The following is an 11,878-nucleotide window of genomic DNA, read 5'->3' on the forward strand; positions in this document are numbered from 1 at the left end:
TTCAAACTGGGTAAAAGAAAATAAAGAAAAAGTGGAGGTTTGGTTTTGATAGTGGGAGTGGGGGGGTTAGCCGGCTCTACTCTAATAACCACGTCAATCATCATCATCATCATCGTCATCACCACTTTTGTTTAATTAATGCATTTAATTCATAATCTTGATCACTAATATATATAATTCTACTTTGATTTAGTCAAAATGAAAATCTACATAATGCAATAAGTAGGTAGGTTAAGTTTGTGAATGGATGGGAGGAATGTAGTAAAAGTTAGCAAGTCAAAGAGTAATGTGATGATGATGATCATCTTCATACAGAATGACAGCAGAACACAATTTGGTCACACCAACCCACCTTATAATCCCAATGTATAGTCCAGCTATAATGAATTAAAATCACACTTGTTGTATGTATAAGAAACACAAATAGGGCTTCAACTATTTCAGCTCACCAACCCCAGAAAAATGAAAAAATACCACAACCGCAACCACAACCACAACCCGCTTCTTCATTCATTTTTCATATATAATAATAATTCCAATCATCATCACTTGCCCCTTGTCTTTTTAATGAATGAACAAAGAGTAGGTTATATATATATATAGGCACGACGCCCGCCCCTACTACTCTTCTTTCATTTCTTCATTCACACAAACACATTATTACTGTTAAATATCTCATTCCAAAGGGAGATCCATCCATCACAAGAATGGAGAACTGGAAGAATTTGATTCACCTTTTTGTGACCGTCTTCCTCTCCTACTTTGCCTCCTTGGTCGTCAATCCCACCATTGCTGACGTCACCATGGAGGCCGTCTGCCCCGGCAAAGATGAATGCTCCCTCGCCATTTACCTCTCCGGCTTCCAGCAAGCGGTAATCTACCTATATATATATCCATCTCTCATTTACTGTTATTTCATCTATCCATACATATAAATGTACGTCCATGTGTGTATAAACATCCATCGATGAAGGGAGATATATATGCACGTTTATTTAGCTGTATTTTGTTAGAAAGTTATATATTATAAGCAGCAACACCACCAGCTCTGCCGCCGGTGCTTCCACCTTTAGGAACATAATATACATGAAACTCATCATCATCACTCCATTCCCAATCATCATCTCTGTTTCTTCACTACTCATTTTCATTTTAACTTTAATTACCTTCTTAATTAATTAATTCAGTGATTATAAAACAGAGTTTAATGTGATATTGAAAATGACCAAAATTATCTTTTATTAAAAAATAATAACAATTTATCCCCCTATATTTTTTAAAATAAAACAATTTACCCCTTATCTAAGGAGGCAAATTGCTTAATTTTAAATAACAAAGGGAGTAAATTGCTGTATTTTAAAAAGTACGGGAGGATAAATTACTACTCATTTTTTATAAAAAAGTAATTTGTATATTTACAGGGGTTAAATTGCATTTTTCCCTTATAAAAAAGAAGACTTGTAATAGAAATATCTAAAAACAGGTTGGAGTAATCCTCTCATTTTCTTCTCCTAATCCAAACAAATCCGTCCAATATCTAAATACATATCCTTTCTCTTGTTTTAGCTCTCGTCTGTGTACCAAGTCACCAACTACCAATATACATTGTAACTTGGTAGGCCTTGTTTATTATATGGTTGGAAGGATGAGCTAATTAATTAAGGTAATTATTGGATTATGTGATTTGGTGGGAGTGAGTGTGTACGGCTGAGTCAATCAATCTTAACTTGATAAAGTAAATATGGATAATGGGAAAAAAGTATACAAGTGAATGATTGGTTCTTGAGGAGATGGGATGGAACTACTTAGCCGACTTGTGTTAAACATGCACAAGTTTTGCAAATAAAAATAAATAAAATAGTTACAAGTGGATATCATCTTTTTAGTACCACTTTTTCCTTTGTTTAATTGTGAGTGAAGTTAGGTGGGGTAGAATTTGTAATTGATGGTGATATTGTGAATTGGATATATATGTCTCAACCTACTTTTTAGCTCTAATTATATTACTATTAATATGATTATGACTAATTAAGATTATATATTTTGACTAAGACATTAGCTGGCATCCCAATCTTATTTTTTTTTTTATTTATTTTTTCGTCGTGCATACCATGTTTATCTCTTTTAATATTCAATTATTAATTCATACCTAATTAACATACATATGTATAAATATTCACCAACCATCTATACATACATATCCCTTTTGTTTTTTTTAATAAATAATAAATTAATCTTACTTTGTCAAATGATTATGATTATTCATTATAATTGAATTAACTATCCATATTGATGTATGTATATCATTTATCTTTTCAAGTACAAAAACATAATTATGTGATTCTAATTTGAATTATATGTTGATGCAGATTGCAGGAATAGGGTCAGTGGTTGTGATGCCACTCATCGGTTTTCTGTCCGACACATATGGCCGAAAGGTCTTGCTCACGATTCCCATGACCCTCTCCATTTTTCCATTAGGTATGTCGAAATTGAGACATGTCTACTTAATTATTACCATGATTTTCATATTGAATCCCTTTTTACCAACCTTAATTAGTGAGATGAGATGGTAATTAATCATTGTCAGTGAGATGCATGCAATATCCTGAAATAAGCTACCTTTAGAGTTTTGACTAGTTTTGGATACGCAGGCAAATGTTGTACGACTTTTGACATGTTTTTGTCATATATGTGCATGCAGTGATATTGGCTGTGAGAAGGACAACAGAATTCTTCTATGTGTACTATGTTTTGAAGACTTTAACAGCCATGGTTACTGAAGGGGGTGTCATCTGCCTCGCCCTTAGTTATTTGGTGAGATTTCATATCATCCCTTTTAAACATAATAATTCTCCATTTCATTCATTGCTGTCAAATGTTTTCGGAAATATCTATTGTGCTGAAAATGTGCGTGAAAGAATACTTGAGAGTGAACTTTATAACTTTGTGGAGCTATTATATATTGATAATTAGTTATTCCTCAGATTATGGATTGCCTCATCACATGCATGTATTATAAACATGTTTAATTATTTGGTCAGGCCGACAATGTATCAGAGGGAAAGCGCGTCTCTGCATTTGGACTCTTGTCTGGCGTGACTGCTGCAGCAACTGTTTGTGGTACATTAGTTGCACGCTTACTGCCCACCACTCGGATATTTCAGGTCCTTCTTCTCCCCTAATGCATATACACTTGTCTTTTCTTAATTTTCCTGAACCAACTTCTTGTGCCTTAGCTTCAGAGGCAGATCGAATCCTTTAGGTTTTCTGATGCTAATGCGATGGATATATACTTGTTGTTTTGGTTAATCAGCTGGCAGCAGTTGTAGCTGTTGTGGCAGCAGTTTACATGAAAATCTTTCTCAAGGACACTAGTACTTGCCAAGCTGATGCTTTGGAGCAGCCAATCTTGAAACCTGCAACTGAAACCAGTGAAACTGGGAATGAGTCGTTGAAGAAGACCGACTTGATTAAGAAATTTCCGTTGCCAAAGGATATAATTCGCTTGCTAAAGAGCAGGTAGGAATATTTATTGATATTTCTTGATTTACAATTCGGTTGTATGTGATGGAAACATGCTGATCAATGACCCTCTTATTTGCAGTGGTACTGTATCACTAGCATCATTTATTGTTTTCTTCAATAGCCTTGCTGAGGCAGGAATCCAAGCTTTCTTAATGGTAAACTAAATCTCCTTTTCTACGTATATCTGATCTGTGTTTATATATAATCTGCAATAAAGAATTCCTTTTAACGTTGGCACATTTAATTTCTTTACTGCAGTACTACTTAAAGGCTCGATTCCACTTCCAGAAAGACCAGTTTGCTGATATATGGCTTATTACCTATATTTCAGCAACCGTATCAAATGTATGTTATGAGATGAATTACTACTTACATATACTTAAAATTTTCCACTACTTGACCTAACTTCCTCATTAGATTTTATTGTTTCACTTATTGACCAGTCCACGTTTATGAACTCTGCAGATGGTCTTAATGCCCACACTTGGTCCGCTTCTTGGAGAAGAGACACTTCTTTGCATAGGTCTTTTTGCTGGATTCCTAAATGTATGCAACAATTTCCACTTTTTAAATCCTCTTCTTCATAAATAAATTTAAGTACAGCTTACATGACGAGTCTTTCTGGTTTTGTGCAGATGCTACTTGACAGCATTGCATGGGCACCTTGGGTAAAGCTCTTTAATCTTTTCCAGACAATGTCAATGTCCAGTAATTGAAGGTACAATTTTACATCTTTGTTCTGATTGTTTTCTTGGCAATTCTGCTGCAGGTACCTTATGGTTCTGCATTCTTGGGCATCTTCCTTTTCCTAGCAAGTCCTAGTGTGAGTTTCATATAATATCTGTGTTTGAGCTTACTTTTTCACCACCCTAGTTGCACAATACTGACAAAAATGTTTCTGAAACTTACAGCTTAGGTGCATTATTTCAAAACAAGTTGGGCCCTATGAACAGGTAAACACACTACATTCTCACTTGTTCTTACTACTGCTGCTTCTCTTCAAATTTTTATAGCAACAACGTATTGACATGAATGCTCCATATCAGGGGATCGCTCAAGGATCTGTCATGGGCATAACCTCATTTGCCAATGTCATTTCTCCAATTATATATAGTCCTCTTTCAGGTAAACCTCAACTTTTCCTACATATAAATTAGAAAAGTTGCAAACTGTAGGATCGAGCGCTTGTTCTTATGCCAATAAGCTGCAAGGGCTCAATCTTAACAAAACCCGCATCTTCAACTGAAATCTCACTCTTACATACATCTCGCAGCTTTATTTTTGTCCGATGGAGCTCCATTTTATTTCCCTGGTTTCAGTATGCTGTGCGTTGGGCTGGCTTGGGTAAGAAGATTATCTTCACAAACTAATTGTTTACCTCAGCTGTTGAACTGTAGATAGCTAATCAGGAAAAATGTTGTCTTGTGCAGTTTGTAGGTTTCATCCTTAGCACAATCATAAAGTTTCAGCCTCTCTTGTCTAGAGACAGATCCTGCAGTGAGCCCTGCTTGCTGGCCTAAACTCAATGCTTTCAGTTATGGAGAAGACGGACCGAAGCCTCAACTCGTGGCTAAAATTTCGTTTTTGCTGATAAATTTTCATGAAAAACGAAATGCATAGCACTTTTTGAAGGCTATTGGAGCAGGCTTCTGGGGTGCAGTGTAATATTTTGTTATTTTGTAAATGTAAATATGATACGACTCTTACTAACATTTATTCGTTTCACATGAATATCTGGTTTATTTGTTCAGAAATGTGTTTGTATTTGGTCCTGAAGTTTCTAGCTTAGGATTTGTGCTTGTATACTGCAAACAGCCAGACCAGGCCAGGCCAAGCCTGTTCACCTCACCTGTTGAAGTGGATTATCTAGTTCAATGAGAAGGTCATAACTATTTAGAAAATCTTATAAATTCCATACCCTGATCATTTCCAACTTCATCTGATTAGACATGAAATAAGTATAATCAATCACATAACGGGAAGCCATCTATCCAAGAAAACTATTTCCACAAAATCAGCACGTCCCGATTCTCAAACCAAGATCAAAATGTGATCAAGAAAGAAAAACAATGGAAAAAGCTCAATCATACAGAACTTGAGCTATCCCAGCAGAAGCCACCTTAATAATGTGCATGTAACATACCAACATTTGGCAGCCTGCAACGTCTAGATAGCATAGTTCCTTGCATGTGGTCACTATTGAAAGTAGATCTTTATAAACGACAGTCAATTGGAGATATTTAGGAGCCTCAACCTAGGAAATCCAGCACTAAGTGCATATGAAAATGATGGTTCCAAATGACCATTCCTTCTAATCCCCCTGATATTAGGACAGTAGTTGCTCAATTCCCCCAAAACCAGAGGGTTGAAATATGGTGAATCAGAGAAATCCACGAGCTCAAGCTTTGAACAGCTGCGGATGATTTCACGATCGCTTCCTGAGAAGCATCCTGAGATCCATGGAAAAAAAGGTGCTTCAAGTTGGGGCAGCTGCAAGAAACGCAAAAAGCGGAGTTTACATTATTTGGTTTCAGAAAGTTCCGAGCTTTAAACAAACAGATGAAGTGCTGACTGCTGCGTATTAAATTAAGTCATAAAAAAACCAGCAAAAGCAACATCTATTCAGTTATATTGACGATCATCAGCAATCCTATCATTTACCAGTGGATGCCCAACTAGTGGCCTCAAAATTGAAGGAGAAAAAGGAAAAACGTAAAATGGTTTGTGGAACATGAAAACATAATAAAAACTTCATGTGCTGACTTGGAAACTTATCCTTCTCTTTTTGTGCAAACGGTAAACTCACCGTTTGGCGATAAGGCGAAAAATGGCATCATCATTAGCAGGCCCATGGCTAGAAGTGAGGAAAGGGAAGAAATAATGGAGGCGACGATGGCGCCGCTACCAGCTCTTCCAGGCTTGCTACGCCGCGGTGGTGACAAGCGCTTCTCCTCCCATCAAAAGGGTCCGGAAAACTGAGCCCGTCAGGGTAAGAATCCATCAGAAAAGCATGATCGGCAGCGGAATTCCCGAATGAAGAGTAATTTTCAGCGATCATGGAAGCCCAGCAGTGCAGATGTGCGTCGGGTGGCCCCATGATCTGCAAAGGAAAGGGACGTTTCGCGCTCGATCTTTGATGGAGAGTCTGCAAAATATGTTTGCAACAGTCAAGCTTGGCAAAGCCTCCCATGGAGCGTTCCCATGCATCTCCGTACAGACCTACTGAGTCTCGGGCAGGCGGATCTAACTTTTTGGGCCCATAATATTCTTCGTGAAGCACCATAATTGGTTTATCAGATTCAGATGGATTGAATGATATGGGCCCAAATTGGGAAAGGTAACTATATGATATCTGTCCATCATTTTCGCGTACACGCACAAAAACCAAAAAGTTGTTCTTACCTTACGGCTCTGGACTCCAGTTATAACTATATCTTCATTAGAGAAAGGAGAGAACATTTTATCAGTTATTTTACATTCTATTTCTTCTTCACGATCTCGTTTCATCAATTTGAGTATATTTCACTCAAGACTAGACAGACGTATAGCTTATGTTGTGTCAATTCCAAAGAAGTGGAAACTCAAAATGAACCATTGAGCACTAATATCATTAGTCTGTTCAACAAGTTCACAACAATTCCCCAAGAAATAGTTGCCCAGCTGAGAACCAGGACCATTCCAATTTCAGATGACGCAACTCTCTGAAATGTATGAGAAACATAATCATTGCGTGATGCACCCTAAATATACAAAGTGAGATGAATGATCAAAAGGATAATGGTAACTCAAAAGACAAAAGGTAGAAAAACAAGATAAATGAAATTGAATGCATATCAAACAAAAAATAGAGATTGATATTGTTCCAATAAGTGCTAAGAAGAAAATACAGCTTAGAACATGTTAAACTTTATTCATTGTATATGTACATAGCCCAGCAGGTGGTTGTTCCAAGATAACTCCATCAAATGGAACAGTCTTCAGCACTGGTGGTATCTCTACCATCATCTGATGAACCATCACTGTTGGTGTCAAAGGTCAGAAGAAGCTGTAGCAGGTCCCTTCCCACATCTGAACGCTCTCCACTGCTCTCAGGGCTTGTCCTTCGCCTTTGGGAAAACAACTGCAACATCAGGTCCTCTGGAGAAACCATACGGTGCATCCAACCCCTTGGCCTCGGTCTTCGCTGGAAACAGAAAGTGCAAAATCATCAAAAGTCAATGCATCACCATCATCATCACCACCAGCAAGACAAAACATGACATCCCAATTTTCTTGTCATTTTTCATTGTCAAAACCATCCATCATATTACAGTCATCAAAGTCATTATCACCACACCCAAGATCACTATAATCATTATCACAGATATCACTGAATGAATCGTCGGAAGCAGCGATTTCAATATCACCATCATTCTCGGTTTCTCTGATATCTTCAACCCCATCATCATAGAAATTCTCAGAACCAAAATCATCTTCATCTGCATATCCGAGGAAAATAACATCAGTAGTATCATCTCCCTCATTATCCTCTTCCTCCTGCTGCTCTTCATTCAAAACCTCATTCCCGCTATAACCATCATTGTTATCAGTAATATCATCATCATTGTTACAATTACTACCATCATCGTCGTCGTCATCATTGTCATCATCATCGTCATCATCTCCGTCGTCGTCGTTGTCCTCATCATCATCAGAATCAATGAAGTCATCATCGTCATCATCGTCGTCATAAAAACCACCAAAGGGAAAGAAACCAATTCGATGAGGTATCAAGTTCAGGACCCTATCCTATTAAGTAACGGGGAGACATTAGAACTAACTACACTTCCATGGGTTTCCAAGAAAGACATGTCATCTAGAACAGCATTCTTAAAATGCAGACTAAGATATTCACCAACATGGAAGCACCAAGTTCAATGGATTTGTCTGTGACTTGTAGAGTGTGTCCAGTTTGATAGAGAGAAAGAATAACCATGCAGAGTAAGATCAGATAAACTATTTAACACCCAGTTAAAGTAAAAAAGTAGAGAGTTTCAGAAGTTTGCAGGTCTTCAAATCCGTAAAGCAAAATGCTGATTTACAGGATGAAAGAAGAATACTAGAGCCATGATGTAAGCCAGGTGACATTAAGAATCCCTCAAACAAGGTATGCAAAAACAGCGGTAAAATGCTCCATGTACAGATTCCAATATTAAGCAAAATAACTAGCACTAAGCTCAACAAAATTGCCTTATTTTGTAGGTGAACTTGAGCGACTGATTGCTTTTAACTTCTCAAATGATCACATTTTTGCCAGAGCCTTCTACCAAAGACCAAAATCAAATGAAAGAAGGTATATTTTTAACAACAGCATGGACGTACCTCCCGAATCAGACATTCTTAGTACATGGAGTATGATAAGAAGTTTCTTCACTCACACTGTTATAATCCATTATTTTCCATAAGGTAATCTGACAAAGACTGGTTTATATTCAAAACCATGACATACCTTTTGAATGTTAGTTGGTAGAGTGGCTCTATCAATAGCTTTTGGAATCCAAATTTTGATGTCATGCTCTATTCCACTGCTGGCCAGCACTGTAGCATGAGGATGAGACTCAATGCAATTCACGACATGTTTATCTGCTTCCATAACACGAACTAGCTCTCCACCCTTTTTCTTCCAAATGAAAATTCGACCACAATCCGATCCACTCACAACGTACTCACATTTAGGCCCAAAGAAATTCACACCTTTCACAGTCTCACAGTTCCTATGCCCTTTGTAGGCCTGGGGAGCAGCCTTTACATTGCCATCAACATTTGAAAGAGATACACCTGAACAATTATCAGGGGTCATATCACCTGTATCACTGCAATCAGAGACTTGCGAAGTAAGAGTTGGATCAGGTCCCAATCCAATATCCTTCGTGAATAGATAGATAAACTCATCATTGTAAGACACAAGAAGCTCGCTCTGATCAGAGAATGCCAGCCCTGTTATTCCCACATGCTCGTCATCAATTAGATGTGGGGGGCAAAAGAAATCAACGGGCCGATCAAAGTCAGATGATCCGTCCCACTTATATTTACGGATGTCAAACAGTCGAGCAAACTGATCTGACCCACCAACAGCAAATAAATTTGGATTTCTTGGATCTATTGTAATTGCATTTAGATGAACAGTGGAAAAATAACTCTGGCTTGGCATAGGTTTGCAAGTAAACAGGCGGGTAGCACTTCCAGTTCTCAGATCAATCTGTGCAATAGATAATAGTCACACATTCAGAATCATAAACAAAAATGGACACCACATATTACCTGTTGATATATTATTTTCACCAAACTTTAGTCCTATCTTCCTTCTAAAAGAGCAATCAACAAGAATTAACAAAGGGTGATGGACACTTCTGATAGAACAATGGCATGCTTAAAAGTCAATCTTCAAGTGGAAAAGAAACAAGGGTCCCATAGAAGACTTGAACTTTTCCTTTTAATATAACAGCTTTTTAATAATTATCTGTTGACTCACTCAAGACTTTTCTAATGGAAGAATCATCAAAAGAAGCCATAAATTTGATTAAAACACATTAACTTACATGCTGCACCAATCCATCCTCTCCACAGGTATAGAAAATATGAGGGCTGCCAGGTTCAACTGCTAATTTGTGCACTCGTCCATGATGTTTTGCCAGTAATTTAGTCACCACTCCAGAGGCAAGAATTTGAGCATGTCTTACCTGAATATAAAAAAAAACTCACTTGTGTGAGAAAACACCTTTGGAAATTACATCTACATAAATAACTGGACTCTTCTAATGAAATAGAAGCTTCGTATTCAAGCAACCAACTTTCAGGTGCATTATCAATATCATTAGTGCCCACAATGCAACTTCATGATTGGAAAGAGTTTAAAAATAAACATTAGTGAAGATATTCAAATCTTTAGATTTTTCTTGTGCGTGGGTGTGCGTGTGTTGAGAGAGAGAGAGAGAGAGAGAGGGCACAGCCGCATAGGGCAAACAAATCACCTGCCCATCAGCAGCACAGGTAACGAAGCTTCGATCATCAGTGCATGGCATGATCTTTGCTTGGAAAACATTGTTGTGATGACCTGAATGGAAAGAAAGTCTTGGTTGACCAGTTTCCCAATCCCAGAGTATGATCCTCCTATCATCTGAACCTGATACAAGAATATCACCAGCTCCATTGAAGCTAATAGTGTTTACACAACCTCGGTGTAAATCTAGCTTTTGTAGGATATCAAGACGAAGCACAAGATCCTGATAACAAGGAACCAGGTAGATCTAAGTCAATTTAGTTTTACCAAGATAACAAGTTGGTCACCACCGGCAATTGGAAAACTAAGAGGAGAGTTGAATTTCATCACTGGACTGAACATGACACAAGGAGGAACAAAAGTCAAATTCAATATATTGTTGCTGGTCCTCGTTTGCTAAAAAGCAACATGCAGATGTCAGACTACCTTTGCATGTCAGAAATCATAATTAAAACGCAGAATTCTTCTATCAAGAACTCCTTATGAGATGGAGAAAATTCATTTAAATGTTTCCAAAGATGAAACGCAGACATTCAGTTTGACGACAAATTTATAACCTCTCAAAAGTCACCATTCAAGGATACAAGTAATAATTCCAAAGAACACGTGAACCAGTAGGCGGAATAAATCCTCTATCAGCAATTCACCTTAAGGAAAACCAAAAGTGAGTAAGATGGGCAATGCGTTGAAACCAAATACAATATCACAAATCACGCGCAAATGAAACAGCATGATTAGAAGCAGGGCAAAAAAATTATTAAGAGAATAAACCTCGGAAGCGGCAAGGCGGTCGGAGAAGTTTCTAGAGGAGAGCTCGCCAAGTTCACGTCTCCAGACATTGACAAGCGCCGAGTTGAGACTCGTTCTGGTTCTCTTTCTCATCGTCATTAAATCCCTAACCCTAAGAAAAATCAAGAAAATTGCACAAGAATAGAGAGAGAGTGAAATCAAACAATTGGATTAAAAATAATAATAAGAATGATAATAACTGGGTTTGAAGTCATTAGCATTGTCAAGAAATTACCCAAAAACAGGTGAGAATGAATGTGGAAAGTGTAAGATGTATGGATAGAGAGAGAAAGGGATGAAGAAGAATTTAATAGATATAGTGGGTGGGAGTTTGGAAGAGGAAGAATTGGTTGTGAATTGGGAGTGTCGCCCGACGGCGAGCGAGAGCGAGAGACAGACAGAGAGAGCACATTATTTTATATAAAAGAATAAAAATTAATAATAATTCCTTTACAGAAACAAATCATAATAACTGTAGAGTAGAAAGCAGGACAACGCAACGAGGTCTGAAAATTATGAGAA

The 11,878-nt window shown here is 37.6% G+C and overlaps 2 protein-coding genes and 1 long non-coding RNA gene across 5 annotated transcripts in view; 1 reads left to right on the forward strand and 2 right to left on the reverse strand.

Annotated features, from left to right (window-relative positions):
• Positions 437-5,282, forward strand: LOC105169817 (hippocampus abundant transcript 1 protein). The gene is made up of 14 exons (XM_011090345.2): positions 437-872; positions 2,370-2,481; positions 2,705-2,817; positions 3,045-3,167; positions 3,317-3,522; positions 3,608-3,683; positions 3,787-3,873; positions 3,994-4,074; positions 4,164-4,196; positions 4,298-4,351; positions 4,440-4,481; positions 4,575-4,653; positions 4,802-4,872; positions 4,959-5,282. Exons 1-14 carry the CDS (start codon positions 708-710, stop codon positions 5,046-5,048), a joined length of 1,332 nt encoding a protein of 443 aa, XP_011088647.1. The 5' UTR covers positions 437-707; the 3' UTR covers positions 5,049-5,282.
• LOC110012385 lies at positions 5,168-6,951 on the reverse strand. Its single transcript, XR_002287511.1, has 2 exons — positions 6,335-6,951; positions 5,168-6,018 (listed from the first exon to the last, which is right to left on the reverse strand). It is a non-coding gene; the product is annotated as an uncharacterized LOC110012385 (long non-coding RNA).
• Positions 7,329-11,878, reverse strand: part of LOC105169819 (DDB1- and CUL4-associated factor 8) — a 6,345-nt gene continuing 1,795 nt past the window's right edge. Inside the window, exons 1-6 of one of the 3 annotated variants that reach the window (XM_011090351.2) lie at positions 11,592-11,854; positions 11,339-11,468; positions 10,539-10,790; positions 10,107-10,247; positions 9,017-9,766; positions 7,329-7,711 (exon numbers count right to left, since the gene is read on the reverse strand). In XM_011090351.2, coding sequence (XP_011088653.1) covers positions 7,490-7,711; positions 9,017-9,766; positions 10,107-10,247; positions 10,539-10,790; positions 11,339-11,455 — 1,482 coding nt within the window. In that variant the 5' untranslated portion in view covers positions 11,456-11,468; positions 11,592-11,854 and the 3' untranslated portion in view covers positions 7,329-7,489. Of the gene's footprint in view, positions 8,317-9,016; positions 9,767-10,106; positions 10,248-10,538; positions 10,791-11,338; positions 11,469-11,591; positions 11,858-11,878 lie in introns of those variants that run through there. The other 2 variants (XM_011090348.2, XM_011090350.2) reach the window with 2 other exon arrangements.

Source organism: Sesamum indicum, linkage group LG8, assembly GCF_000512975.1.
Source record: "Sesamum indicum cultivar Zhongzhi No. 13 linkage group LG8, S_indicum_v1.0, whole genome shotgun sequence".
NCBI classification, from domain to species: Eukaryota; Viridiplantae; Streptophyta; class Magnoliopsida; order Lamiales; family Pedaliaceae; genus Sesamum; species Sesamum indicum.